Source organism: Struthio camelus, chromosome Z, assembly GCF_040807025.1.
Source record: "Struthio camelus isolate bStrCam1 chromosome Z, bStrCam1.hap1, whole genome shotgun sequence".
Lineage (NCBI taxonomy): Eukaryota > Metazoa > Chordata > Aves > Struthioniformes > Struthionidae > Struthio > Struthio camelus.
The window spans coordinates 89,550,747-89,565,806 of NC_090982.1; the positions used below are offsets into that span (position 1 = coordinate 89,550,747).

Sequence of the window (15,060 nt, forward strand, 5' to 3'; positions counted from 1 at the left end):
GTGCACACGGTGCCACAGCCGCCGGCGGGGCTGCCCCCGCGGCTGCCTGCTCCGAGAGATGCGGGCTGGGAGGCCGCTGCCGCCATTCCGCCGCTCCGCAGATGGGGCTGGCTCGTTCGGCCGTCTCGTGGGGCCTCAGCGCCGCCTGAGAGCCCCGTCGGACAGCAAACTGGCCGGGCACCGCCAAGGGCAGGCGGCAAGGGGCCTCGGGTTCGAGGCCCCCCTGCCGCGGTGCATGCTGGGAGCTGTAGTCGCGAGGCGGCGGTGCCGCTGCGGTGTGAGCGGCGCGGCGGGAGCGGGGGGACTACAGCTCCCGCGGAGCGGCGCGGCCGCCCGCCCCCCCGCCCGCGCTCGGTTGCGGGCGGCGGTGGCCGCGCCAGCCGGGGTGCGCCCCGCCCCGCGCTGTCCCGTCCCGCCGTCCGGCGGGCGCCAGCAGCTCCCGCCTCCGTCATGGATCTCTTCGGGGACCTGCGGCGCATGAACAAGCGGCAGGTAGCGCCCGGCGGCTCGGGGCTCGCCGAGGGGTCGGGCCGGGGCCGGGCTCGCCGCCCGCCGTGGGGCCGGGCCGGGCCGCGGTGCCCGCGGGGGCCGGCGGCGGAGCGGGGGGGGCCGGTAGCCGCCTCCTTTGGCGTTTCCCGTAACTCCGTCCGCGGCCGCAGAAAGCAGAGGACTTCTGCTCTTCGGGAGCGCCCTCGCCCGCGCGCTGTCAGCGGCTGCTGCCCTGCTGCTGGCTCCTCCTCTCCTTCCGCGCGTCCGGCCGAGCCCCAGCGCGGCCGCGGCGCCCCTGCGGAGCTGCTGACACGGCGCCTACCGCGCAGGCTGCTCCTGATCCCCGCCTCAGTCTGAGAAACCGCTTGTTGTTTACGGGCTTGTCAGTAATCAGTTGTATTGCAGAGGTATACCGCGTGGGAGCAAGCAGGTGTTTCTGAACACCCATAGCTCGAAATAGGTATCCTGACTTTACCTTTGCTAGGTGGTTATACAGATGAGCATTAGGAAGGAAGAATACGAGACTAGTGACAAACTCCCTGATTTCCAAACTTTGAAAGTTTCTTATTCCTTAGTTGCAATCATAACCATTTTCCAAAAAAAAAAAAAAAAAAGGTGAGATGTTGAGGGCAAGCTTAAAAGCTTGTCCACTGATAAGTTACGTGAATCATATCCCTGAAAACACCAGCAAATAGATCCTTAAACTAGGATGATGGTATCACAATTTACAGTTCTGTGTTTTAGGTAGATGAGTCGCATGATAAACAGAGGTGGACAGGGCCTTTTTGTGCCAGAGTATCTCTTTATATTGCTAAGAAAAAAAAAAAAAGGAGGTGATGGGAAGAAAATATATCCGCTATTGCAAGGGTTGGTAAAGCAGTTGAATTTTGGTGCAGAAGTGAGTTGAAAACATTGATACAAGATTTTGCACATAAGAAGTTCCTGTCTGGTAGTAAGAGAAAAATGACATTCTGTCCTCCCTCTTCTTGCCCCCCCAACTCTTCTCTCTAAACAAAGAAAACTATTAAAACTTCAAAGGCTCTTGCTGATCCTGGCTTTATAGTAGTAGTCTACATTATTCTTCACGAGTGTTTTAAATGCTTATCATCTCAAGTAGGACTCAGGGATGTGTAATCAAAGATAGATTTAACCATTTGCTGCAAAGCTTCACATATTTTAAAGTCTTTGCTAGTGAAGCTTCTAGCTTCACTAGCTTCTAGCACTAGCAAACATAATATTCCGTAGGTGTCATAAGCCAAGGTTGAGGTACACTTAAGGATTCAAACTTCATCCTGCAGCACGGTGTTCAGAGTTGTACTGCTGTATCTGTGATGCTTCTGCTGGAATATGATATAAGTAAAAAAGCCTGGATTGTGATTCAGGGATGCACAGTGCCCAAATTCTGTGTTGTGCATACAGCACAGTAACTTCTAAAAACACTGTTCTTGTTTATGTCTTACAGCTGTATTACCAAGTCTTAAATTTTGCTATGATAGTGTCTTCTGCCCTTATGATATGGAAAGGGCTGATTGTCATTACTGGAAGTGAAAGCCCTATTGTTGTGGTGCTCAGGTAAGTCAAAGTAAAGACTTTTTTTTGGTTATATTCCAAGTTTGTCTTTTGTCTCCTCCCCTTCCCCCTTGAATAGACTGGGAGTTTGGAGTGTCACCTACCTGAAGTAGTACTCAAACACTTATTTTCTTTTAGCTCTGTTTTTGGGCATCTAGCAAAGGCCACTTTCATAGCCGCAATCTAGTTTTCATTGAAGTTAATAGAAGCGGTGGGTATGTGAAACCTTTCAAAGTCTAGGTCTGTTCCCTTGTTGTATAGATATCGCCTACCCAAGATTGCTATCTGCTTGGGGATTGAGATTCCAAAAAATCAGTTCTGCTTTAATAGAAATATATGTATTCCTGTGAAACTTCTGTTGTCTCTGGAAAAAAAGCTTTAAAGAAACATAGTGCACTTACTGAAGGCACTGAACACTTTCAGGTCTGTCTGTTAATTTTTTGTTTACCTGTATATATTTATTTTAGGATTGTATTATGGTAGAACTTGCTTTATGAGTTAATTATACATACTCGTTGCTTCTTTCTCAATGATATCTTCTGATATATAAAGGTCCAGTCCTGCAGGCCCCAGAGTGCTAGTCAAATACACAAAGTTAAGCACAAACATATGTGGAAGATTCAGCCATGCTGAGATTCAGTGTGTATCAATAGGGAATATATGGGAAATGTAGGAATAATAATATTTTAATGGGAATTGTTTGTTCACATAGTTAGTAATGGGATCTTTAGTCCTATCTTAAAGGTGGCTACCAAAAGATATTATGGCTAGCTTTGGAAAAAGGCATGAATTCTCAGATCATGAGCTGTAATCACTGGTATAAGCGTCAGTCTTGTTTGTGTAAGTCAAACCCTTTCTCTTTAGAGCAGTACTTCCTGTTTTGTGAAATGCCTTTTGGCTTTTCATTAATGGATTGGTTATCTTAACCAGAATGGCTCATTTTGTTCCTTCCGTCATAGCAACAATACTGATACCTTTCTATACAGCTCATTTATTTTTTTTATTTTGTTGAGGCAGTAGGGTAAGCGTTCCACAGGCTATCTCAGCCTGGGGCTTACTGAGGTTTGGACTGCGTATCAAATGTCTGTATACTGCTATTGAATGGGTAAAGCTACAGATTTCAATTAAAATCTTGAGTGTATCTGTAAGGATTAAATGCTTATTGCTTTTGTGGTTCTTCTTTCATTTACCATAATGCCAATAATCTTTCCCTTTCTGTTTGTTTGCAGTGGCAGCATGGAACCAGCTTTTCACAGGGGAGACCTGTTGTTCTTAACAAATTTCCATGATGACCCTATCAGAGCTGGTGAAATAGTTGTTTTTAAAGTTGAAGGCAGAGACATTCCAATAGTTCACAGAGTAATCAAAATTCATGAAAAGTAATGCAACTTGGCATTTTCATTGCTTCTAAATATAGTTTCCTTCACTGTGACTTTCACTTACATTTTAATTTGGTAGTATCTTACGAAAAAGGCAAGTGAGGATATGCGGTAAGATAAAACGTGTCTGTAGGCTTAGTCCATAACTGGTCGCAGTCCCGTGCCGTGCTTCTTGAGACCTTGACTCCCGTCTCTCGGCAGAGTTGCTCAGGTTCAGAGTAGGTGAACCTACACCAAAGAGGAGCCTAGTAACACAAGCTGTGCGCACCATTTTTGCAGTCAGTGGGAATGTGTATGGGAGCAGAGTCCTTTTCCATAGTGACTGTTGTAGAACTGGGAGTTTGGCTATGAGAAATAGCTACATCTAGAAACAAATCTCTAGAAGGACATGAAGATTCAGAATTAGAACTGTAGATGAAACCCGACAAGTATGTGACCTTTGCTAATGGCAGTTTTCCATAAAACAGAGGTTTGACTCAGAGTCTTATTTTTTTGTGTGTGTATTAGTGACAATACCAACAATAATTCATACTCAAAAGCAACAGGCAGTTTACTTGTTTTCACTTTTATTGCATGTACCTGTAACGATAAACATTTCCTTCCCAAACAAAAGAGAGGCAATTTTTTTTCCACTCCTGCGTAGTGACAATTTAACTTGGATGTGGCGAGCACTGATATATTTGTGCCTTGGGAAGTCCTAGCAATGAGCTGAAGGTGTTTATCTTTCACGTGGAGTCTGTCCTTCAACACTTTTTCAAAACAAATGTGTATGCCCAAGTACTGCCTCTTGTTTTTTTCATTTAAGTACCTAACCAATTTTCAGAAAAACTCCTTACTGATACCCTTAATTGCAATTAGCAGCTTATGGAGCAAAATCATTTTGAAGACTGTAAACTTAATAACTATTTGAATAGTAGTGTCAAACCAAAGTCATATGTGCATCAACTGCCCATATGCCTAGTGCTTGAAAGAGGCTGAAACATGGCAGGTCTTCTAACAGCAGTGCTTAAATTACATGAAGTCCAGAATGAAATGTAAAATATTTTTTCCGTTTGAAACAGTAGGGAAAAGTGATGATTTGGTTAAGTTCAGGGTTTAAAACCTCTATTCCTACAAAAAGATTTTTGAGCCTTTTTAATGGCTGGGAGAGGCCAGGACTTCGGTTTTGTGTCTCTGAGGGAGCAGCCTGGTTCTCCTGAGTGCCACAAGCACTTACTCATGTGGGAGGAAGAGTGCCACCTACTGAACTATTTGCATCGCTTAGGTTTTTCCATACAATCCAGTAGAAAAACCTACAAAAGTGTTTTGTCCACATGATGTTATTTAAAGACCAATTATGTTTTTTTTTTTATTTACCACATGAATAGATATCAACTATAACTGAGCTTTTGCCGGGAACTCACTATATTGCTTAACAGATAAACAATAAACAACCTAAAATTGTAGTACAGACTTACTGTCAAAATACTGAATTTGATGCAGATTTTGCAGCTCACTTAAGAGGCCTTCAGGATTTCTCTGCATCAAAAGGAGGACTCCTATCATGCTTTATTTTGGCAACAACAACAAAAATTATTATGAGTTAAACAAGTACATAAAACTTAGAAGAAAATTACTTAACACGTTATATTGTTATACCAATTCCAGTCCTAAAGAAAGATTTAGAATATGCCTTGTATTTGCTGAAATTTGTTGCTGAAATTCAGCTAAATTCATTCTCTAATGTGTGATGACATCACTGGATCTTATTCAACAATTTGTATAAAAAAAAAAAATCCAAACCCCAAAACTTTTCTCACTCATTTGGAGGTTTGGTAAATCCAATTTTTTGTTTGTTTGTTTCTCTCAATATTATTCAGTATTTCATTTCTGTTCTGTTGAAAATACAGGGTTGATATGGGTTTTTTTTCCTCCTCATCCACACATATTGCTTTGTTGATGGAGTTTCATCCCTGCTCTGGATGGAAAATATTCCTCTGGTGTTCAGAGTATAATTGCTTACATCAAATGACAATCTGGGAGTGTTTTTAAAAAAACACCTCTTGTTAAAATCTGTTGACTCTGTCAGTAAAGTCTGCAATGTTAATGCTTTAATGGTGTTTGCTAAATAAGCAGGACAAGCAGGACTGGAAGTAAACATTGTTATCTAATCTTGTAGTACTTTTCATCCTCATTGTGCTTTGTAGATGTTAATTGAGGTTTTTAAATTAAGTGGTAGTTAGTTTATCACCTCGTTGCCTTCTAGAGAAAATGGGAACATCAAATTTCTGACTAAAGGTGATAATAATGAAGTTGATGATAGAGGCTTGTACAAAGAGGGTCAGAACTGGCTAGAGAAGAAAGATGTTGTTGGAAGAGCAAGAGGGTAAGTAGTGCAACGTATCTATGTTCTTTCTAAGAAAATAGAAAGAAAATTTCAAACTTAAATCAATTCCAGTGTTGGTACAAACTAGATCTCGTTTGATAATCATTCAATTACCATTTTCTTTAAGAAATTCGAAAATAATTTACTTGGAAATTTTGCTTTCTGTAGTCCTCTCACTGATTTGGAGAGTGGGGCTTAATTTTTTGCAACATGGTAAATTTCAACATAAATAGTTAACCAATAAATACAGAGTTTAACCAAATCATCCTTGTTCCAGAAATTACTAGGAAGTGATATTTACATCCCACAAGATACAAGGTTCGAGCTTTTTGTCCCATCCCTAGTTGGGATGAAAAGTCGGTCTTAAAGATTTCTCAAACTAATTCAGTTAGTGTATTTTTCTTAGATTAAAATTTTTATTTCCCCTTTCAAAGATACATTAGTGGCAAGTGTAAATGATGTGATTGCTTTACACGGTTCTTATTTGGCACACTTTGGCTTAGAGCCCTTGGCAAAGTGTGTTTTGGGCTTTGAGAGACTTAGCGATGCCGTCAGAAACTTGATGCAAATTCTGCTGTGTCCCTTAGGCTAAGATTAGTGTCACTGGCCAACCCTAGTGGAAGGTAGGACTTCTTGTTTCAAGTGATGTACTTGCTTGTATTTTTTCTTGCCTAATTTAAGAGTGGCATGAGTTATCACGGATTTAGGGTAAACTTCCATAAAAGTGCCAAATACTTCTTTTTGAAGAATATTGATTTGCTTGCTTTCTAGATTCTGTCCCTGCATTCAAGTTAAATAAAAAGAAACAAAGCAAGTGCCCCTCCAAACCTTTAATTGTGGTAGGCTAGGTTAAACGCTAAGTTATGTTTCATGCTAGGTTGAAACTCTTGCCACATTAGATCGTAGGACTTTGATAGCCCCAGAACAGCAGGAGACACTGAAGCGCTGATTCCCGGACTCCTCGGTGTTGCAGTATGTTAGGCTTTTGCCAGTACCCCTCGCTATGGTGGTATTTACTTGCCACTTCTGTGGTGTTTATATATTTCTAATGCTATAAATAATACACAGCAAAGTGTTTATTTGGTGGGAGAAGGGTGGAATCTGAGATCTTGCTCCCTAGCTTGCATTGTCAAGCACACGCGCTCTTTAAAGGTCTCGCAGTCTCTCTGAAAGTTTATTTCTCTGAAATCGGTTATCTAAAATAATGAAAATTGAGTAATACTGAAGCATCTTTGTGTAATTTTTGAGGGTTAATTTTATGCTGATCTGTTTTGTCAATTACAGATTTTTGCCTTATGTTGGTATGGTAACTATAATAATGAATGACTATCCAAAATTTAAGGTATGTATACAAACGTTTTGAATACTGAAATGTAAAACTATAAAATGACAAGTAAAGCTAATAAGAGTCGTGCATATAAGAATACATGTGTTAATAAATTTGCTTCCACAGTTTGGTTTCCTAATGTAAAATTAGCTGGGTTTTGGCCTTCCAAAATAAAAAGCTTGTCCATAGACATAGAACTTTGTAACTTTTTTAAACATTTGAAAGCATTTTATTTATAAAATACAATGAGCTAAGACTATACGGTTGTAATTCTTATTTATAACAAATATGATCCCATTAAAATATTCCTGTAATTTTATAATTTTGTACTCATCTAGAAGGTGTAACGTTGGAGGAGCGCATTTTGAAACTGTAATTTCAGAGTTTCCATGAGGAGAATGTAAAATCAGTCTTTTATTTTCTTTTGCAGTATGCTCTTCTGGCAGTAATGGGAGCATATGTACTACTGAAACGTGAATCCTAAAAAAAAAAAAAAAAAAAGTGAGAGAGCGCCACTTTTCCAAGAATGAAGTTAAATATACTGGAAAAAAATAATATATTTCAGATGTTTTAATTTCTGTATACTTTTACAAAACCGTGCAAACTTTTGTCTTGTCTAAATAAACTGTACAGCTAATAAGTAAAGCTTTTGGCTCTTGATTAATTATGTAATTGCGTATTTACCAACTTAAGTAGTTGCTGCTTTCAAGTAGCTCTTGGCGCGTGCAAGACGCCGACTGCCCTGTCCAGAAGTCGGGCAGGGCGCTCCTGGGCACGTGGAGGACGATGCCTGAGGCTGTAGTTTGAAGCTTGTTTCTCTTTTTGCTCTAGCAGTACTGCAGCTGAACCAGCTTGCTCCCCGCTGTTTGGTTGGTTCTTCTGCTTGGTGATTTTTAACCTCTGTGAGCTCCCTGGTCTTTTCACTGCCCCAAGGACCCAGCATACGGGTTGGAGCAGGTAGCGAGTTGTAGGAGTTGAGTCACGCTTTTGCCTAAAGAAAGTTGTTTCAGTACAGTCTGAGAAAAGTAGACAGCAAAGAGACTTTTACTCTGGTTAAGAGCTGAGAGCTGGAGCCTTCTCAGAGTCTTCTCTGAGAGTCTGAAACATGCTCCCTTGTGGCACAGGGACAAAAACCTTGCAGCCTGATTTCAGCGGTCTGGCCTGTCCGTGTGTCTAGAATTCAGGCCATTACAGGCCACTAACCTTTCTGCCTTTGTGCTCCCAGCTACAGCACAAAGCTACTAAAAAGATTTTATGGGGATTTACTAACGCTTGAAAATCACTAAATGGAAAGCACCGTAGTACACTTAGGTAATACTACTACCAATAAGGAAAAATATAATTCGTATTCCAGTCCTGAGAATGTGGTGTTCTCTCCTGTCATATGATAGCTGAAGAGTGCTAAACACAAAATTGATTTTTCATTTTAAAACTTAACCTGGTAACTGTCTTATGTGAAATTCTGGACTTTTCTCTCCTTGGCTTCAAATGTCAATATTGTACCTTCAACAAAGCAGAAATTGTTTTCCTCTCTTGCTTTGGGTTTGCAGTTTTGATAAGGAACAGCATGAGGCTTTTTTCCTGTGGAGTTTTGTTTCTTCTGTCATCCCTCACCTCTACAAAAATATAATATTTTACAATAATGGCACCCCTTCTGTTGAAACTACCAGTGCTGAAAGGCAGACAACTGCTGAATTTTTCCAAGTAATATTACTTCTTTTGTCTCTTCCTAAGCAGTTTTCACAACAAACTATATTATAAAAATGACTGACTTTGTGTCAAATTGCTTAGAAATAAAATTGAGTATAATAAATGGCTTGTCATAATAACTTAGATATTCTTAATGCAACCTTCCTGGAAGCGTACTATCACAGTTAAGCAAAAATAACTTAATTTTTGGAGGCAGTGTATGGGTAGTAAGATTGTGTTTGTTTGCTTATTGCTGAAATTGGAATTGATATCTCCCTCCCTGTGCCCGCCCTCCCCTCACGCAGGCACCATCCGCTCTAATCTTGGGAGTGGGGTTTTGGGCTTAACCCAGATGACAGAGTCAACACGATCATGGACGTTTTTCCTCAAGTTGAGGAAAGATGGATCGGTGATGAGAAGGAAAGATAACATCTAAATATGTGGGATCATGCTCAGAAAAAAGGGTTTTAGTTCTTGGGTGTAAAGTGCTGGGTCTTGTTTTTAAACTCTTTTCGACAAATCTTGATCTGTAGAACTGACTTGTGAAACGGTGGTATGCGGCCGTCCGTGCTGCCAGATCTGCTCGTTCGGTGAGACGCTGGAGGACAGCGCAGGCCCGCTTCGTCGTCCTCGTTTTAGCTGGGTGCATAGAGAGGTGCTAGCTGCGTCCGACAGAGCAGCTTTGGTCAGCCACGTACAATAATTTGTCCAAGCATAGCAGTAATCTGCTCTTTCCTCTGTGATACACAGTAGCTTTTTTCAGCTGCTAAGATTAGATGCCGTAACGCTTGATCTTTTCATAGAATCATGAAAAGTTCCTGCCTGTGTAGTTTCCCATCAAGTTTCAGGAGTGATTGCACAAGCTGGGACTGCTGTAAATGCAGCTGTTGAAACCCAAGTTGTGGTTTCTCGGGTGTTCTTCAGTGTGGCGCAGACCTAAGCCTTGATGGATTCCCCTGGCTTCTTTCCCCCATGGTGAGAGGGTTATTCCCATAAACGGGTTATTCTTTTGATCTGGTACTTAATTTAGATATTTTTGAGTCTCTCGTTTTGATCTTCCCTCAGCTTTTCTGCATGCTTCAACAAAGTTGTAGCTCAGATGCTAGACTCGGGCTACTGAAACGCAGACTCAAACCACCTTTTGGCATTTGGAGTCTCTGCTGATGCGGCGATCAACCCATTTGTGCGAAGAACGTACTGAGAGGAAAAGAACTTTTCCGAGGGACCTCTTTTCCTTGTGAAGATTTCTCACGGGTGCAGAAGTGTTGTCTAGCGATGACTTTGTTTCTGGCTCCTTGCTTTCTCAGTTTGTCGCTGGTGGCTGTGAGAATTCAAGATCAGGCAGGCTATTCCATGGGTTTGGAGGACCTTAAAATGAAACGGGGGCTCATGGGATCCCAGTTAAACATCGTGAGTTAGAGGGGTGGCGTGTGGAGAACTCTGTGGAGTCTCTCTACAGTTACGGCTGTAGATGAAAACATTCTTAGTTGCAAAGCTAGGGAGCCGAAGGGTGCCACGCTGCTGCGTTTGTCATTTCTGCATTAGAAGGAAGTAAAGGACCACAAAAAATAACCTACGGCTGTACAGAGCCGTGCACAAAGCCTTAACCTCCGGGTGCTGCTTTGCTGGATGCTGGGCAGGATCCTGCGGCAGCGTCCCCTCGCCTCGTAACGGCTCGGCGCTCACCTGCTGCAACTGCTCATGGCAGACGGATGCCGGGGTCGACAAAACGTGGTGCAGCTACCCTCATGTGGGAGAAATGACGTTTTTTGGATTTGGGAATCGCATAACCGTTTCAAAGTTTCTTTCTCATCATACTAGTAGTTCTGTTGATCACTAGCAAGCTTACCTATTCTGTGACCACGTTAGTTTGCTCTACTGGCGGCTTCGTTCAGGCCTCTTTTGCTGGCTGCCTATGGAAGGTTAGAGACTACTCACGACCTAAGGGGTTGGGTCGCTTTTGACTCTGTTCGTGACTTGGATTCCCATGATTGTCTGAGCTACTTTAAGCAAACCGTTTCTATTTCTCATAATCTAGCTAGCTAGCTGGGGCTGCTTGTTTGCTACCTTACAGTAGAAACGAGGGAGGGAAGAAGCGCAAAGGCTCTGAACGCTCGGCGTACGCCCCCCCTTCCTTCTGCTACAGAATCTCGCGGTTCTCAGCCTGCTAACAAAGATGAATGAGCTTTGACAGTGAAATGCATATCAGGAGGATGTTTTCTTTGTGCTGTGAGTAAATTGCACTGTACAGTGCTTGAATGATTTAACGTCTGTTAAATATTATTATAGTCATGGAGATAATGCTGTTTCCTATTTGAAATGTTGTGTAACTGAATGTTATGAGCTTTTCCTACTGGTCTTGCTGAGAACAAGTTTGAAGGTGACTTCACGTGATCCAGCTAAACTGGTCTATCAGACAGTCCTCCTAGTGCAGACAACATGGTCGTGTCTCTTTCTGCCAGCTCTCGCGTTCACTGGCGGCAACGTGACCTGCAAACCCAGCCAGAAGTCAGCAGTTGTCCGCTGGGTTTGCGAGCTGAGCAGGCTCAGCAAAGCACCAGCAAGGAGCCAGGAGCAGAGCAGAGGCAAAGAAAGGAGGCAGGTTTAGCCTTTGGGAGCAGTGACCTGTTAGATTTGCCCAGCTGCAGCATGTAACTTCATGTTTATCACCTGGGCGCTTCAAGAACAAGTATGTCCTTGCTGTAACGTGTACCCAGTGGAGCAGACAGCTAAGGGACGCAAGGAGGGAGTCAGGACGATGTCGCTGTGGACTTGGGAAGTCAAAGGCTACGGCGACGCGCTCCTCTGGGTGACGAATTCTCCACTAACATCATGAAATGAACATTAAGACTTTGGGATTGATCAGACCACGACGGAGCTGACACCGAGCGTGCCACGTTCCCCGGTCTCTGCCTGCAACCCACCGCGTTGTGCTGTGCCGCGGCTCTTCGGCTGCTGCCGGGTGCAATCTGCAATCGCTCATCCCCATGAGCCTTCCCGCAGGCCTGAGCCAGCCGGCCCAGGGTCTTCCACCCTCTGCGGGGAGAGACGAGCGAGGCAAGCGTCGAGGCACGACAGCAGGACGGACACCATCTGAACCCGTCTCCGCACCTTCCCAGCCCACGTGCTCGCTCTTCAGCTAGCGTTTCCCACCGTCAGTCACTGAAATTCTAGTTTGTGGCAATAAACAAAATTATCTGAGGGTTTAGGATGTCTTGCAGATCCAAGGCCGTCCCCAGGTTAAATCTTCCCTCCTGTAATCACGACACCTTTTAAACTGTAGTAGGCGAAGTCTTTTTCTCAGCAGAGAGGAAACAATCTTAACCTATTGCAACTGGCTGATCGCACCTCTCTTTCTCACACACAAAAAAGCAAGCGCACAGATACGCTGCACGTGCTTTTTGCAGGAGAAATGCTTTACAGGTCAGCATGATGTGAATAGTCGAGCTTTTCTAAAATAATACTTGTATTACTTTGAATATTAATGTTATCACCTAGCAAGGAATGTTTTAGCACTCGCCTCTTTCTTAATGCATCGGAGGAAAGATGATGCAGGTTTTTGCCAGCCTTTTCTGTTAATCCCGCGTTTTTCCAGAGTCTGTCTCACTGGCTCAGCAATCCAAGGCCGCTGCCGACAGTCGCCCAGAAGGCGAGGGAGAAAAGGCGCGAGCATCGACCGTAGCGCTGTCAGGGCTGAGATGATTTCGAGTCCTCATCTATCAGTCAGGGCTTTGTGCTGTTTTCAGGGTTTAACCGACTTTGTTTTCCTCGTGCAAAAGGCGTGAGTTAAGATTTAAAAAGACCAAAGGCCCAATCCTGTCAAAGGAATAAAGCGTTGAACGGGTGAGCCCTGACCTGGCTAACTCGGCGCACGCTGGAGCACCAGCAGCGCTTTCGGCCCCCGAGCTGCCCAACGCCGGCCTGGCGCGCGAGGGCTGCGTCGGGCTCCTAGGGGCGCCTGCTGGTGCTCGGCGTCGGTGCGCTTACAGCACTCAGCTTATCCTTTTACCTTAGTAACGCTGGGTTTCTCCGCATGATACTTTGGCAGGAGGGTTTTTGGTATTCTGGGCGCGTCCCTTGGGACCCTGAAGGCACGGTGGTGCTGCTGGTGGTGGCAGGTCGGGATGGAGCTGGCAGAGGTGGCGACCTGGCGGCCGGGGGCGGTGGGCTCCCGCGGTCCCGGTGCTGGGGGTGGCAGGTCGGGATGGAGCTGGCAGAGGTGGCGACCTGGCGGCCGGGGGCGGTGGGCTCCTGCGATCCCGGTGCTGGTGGTGGCAGGTCGGGATGGAGCTGGCAGAGGTGGCGACCTGGCAGCCGGGGGCGGTGGGCTCCTGCGATCCCGGTGCTGGTGGTGGCAGGTCGGGATGGAGCTGGCAGAGGTGGCGACCTGGCAGCCGGGGGCGGTGGGCTCCCGCGGTCCCGGTGCTGGTGGTGGCAGGTCGGGATGGAGCTGGCAGAGGTGGCGACCTGGCGGCCGGGGGCGGTGGGCTCCCGCGGTCCCCGCGCTGGTGGTGGCAGGTCGGGATGGAGCTGGCAGAGGTGGCGACCTGGCAGCCGGGGGCGGTGGGCTCCCGCGGTCCCGGTGCTGGTGGTGGCAGGTCGGGATGGAGCTGGCAGAGGTGGCGACCTGGCGGCCGGGGGCGGTGGGCTCCTGCGATCCCGGTGCTGGTGGTGGCAGGTCGGGATGGAGCTGGCAGAGGTGGCGACCTGGCAGCCGGGGGCGGTGGGCTCCCGCGGTCCCGGTGCTGGTGGTGGCAGGTCGGGATGGAGCTGGCAGAGGTGGCGACCTGGCGGCCGGGGGCGGTGGGCTCCCGCGGTCCCCGCGCTGGTGGTGGCAGGTCGGGATGGAGCTGGCAGAGGTGGCGACCTGGCAGCCGGGGGCGGTGGGCTCCCGCGGTCCCGGTGCTGGGGGTGGCAGGTCGGGATGGAGCTGGCAGAGGTGGCGACCTGGCGGCCGGGGGCGGTGGGCTCCCGCGGTCCCGGTGCTGGTGGTGGCAGGTCGGGATGGAGCTGGCAGAGGTGGCGACCTGGCAGCCGGGGGCGGTGGGCTCCCGCGGTCCCGGTGCTGGTGGTGGCAGGTCGGGATGGAGCTGGCAGAGGTGGCGACCTGGCGGCCGGGGGCGGTGGGCTCCTGCGATCCCGGTGCTGGTGGTGGCAGGTCGGGATGGAGCTGGCAGAGGTGGCGACCTGGCAGCCGGGGGCGGTGGGCTCCCGCGGTCCCGGTGCTGGTGGTGGCAGGTCGGGATGGAGCTGGCAGAGGTGGCGACCTGGCGGCCGGGGGCGGTGGGCTCCCGCGGTCCCGGTGCTGGTGGTGGCAGGTCGGGATGGAGCTGGCAGAGGTGGCGACCTGGCGGCCGGGGGCGGTGGGCTCCCGCGGTCCCGGTGCTGGTGGTGGCAGGTCGGGATGGAGCTGGCAGAGGTGGCGACCTGGCGGCCGGGGGCGGTGGGCTCCCGCGGTCCCGGTGCTGGTGGTGGCAGGTCGGGATGGAGCTGGCAGAGGTGGCGACCTGGCGGCCGGGGGCGGTGGGCTCCTGCGGTCCCGGTGCTGGTGGTGGCAGGTCGGGATGGAGCTGGCAGAGGTGGCGACCTGGCAGCCGGGGGCGGTGGGCTCCCGCGGTCCCGGTGCTGGTGGTGGCAGGTCGGGATGGAGCTGGCAGAGGTGGCGACCTGGCGGCCGGGGGCGGTGGGCTCCCGCGGTCCCCGCGCTGGTGGTGGCAGGTCGGGATGGAGCTGGCAGAGGTGGCGACCTGGCAGCCGGGGGCGGTGGGCTCCTGCGATCCCGGTGCTGGTGGTGGCAGGTCGGGATGGAGCTGGCAGAGGTGGCGACCTGGCGGCCGGGGGCGGTGGGCTCCCGCGGTCCCGGTGCTGGTGGTGGCAGGTCGGGATGGAGCTGGCAGAGGTGGCGACCTGGCGGCCGGGGGCGGTGGGCTCCCGCGGTCCCGGTGCTGGTGGTGGCAGGTCGGGATGGAGCTGGCAGAGGTGGCGACCTGGCGGCCGGGGGCGGTGGGCTCCTGCGGTCCCGGTGCTGGTGGTGGCAGGTCGGGATGGAGCTGGCAGAGGTGGCGACCTGGCAGCCGGGGGCGGTGGGCTCCCGCGGTCCCGGTGCTGGGGGTGGCAGGTCGGGATGGAGCTGGCAGAGGTGGCGACCTGGCGGCCGGGGGCGGTGGGCTCCCGCGGTCCCCGCGCTGGTGGTGGCAGGTCGGGATGGAGCTGGCAGAGGTGGCGACCTGGCAGCCGGGGGC

General features: G+C 48.4%; 1 protein-coding gene across 1 annotated transcript; it reads left to right on the forward strand.

Moving 5' to 3' along the window:
• Window positions 1-331: 331 nt before the first annotated feature.
• LOC138064589 (signal peptidase complex catalytic subunit SEC11C) lies at window positions 332-7,774 on the forward strand. Its single transcript, XM_068927894.1, has 6 exons — window positions 332-492; window positions 1,952-2,061; window positions 3,288-3,437; window positions 5,683-5,802; window positions 7,087-7,144; window positions 7,560-7,774. The coding sequence occupies exons 1-6, from the start codon at window positions 451-453 to the stop codon at window positions 7,611-7,613; spliced, it is 534 nt and encodes a 177-aa protein (XP_068783995.1). The 5' UTR covers window positions 332-450; the 3' UTR covers window positions 7,614-7,774.
• The last annotated feature ends 7,286 nt before the right edge of the window (window positions 7,775-15,060 follow it).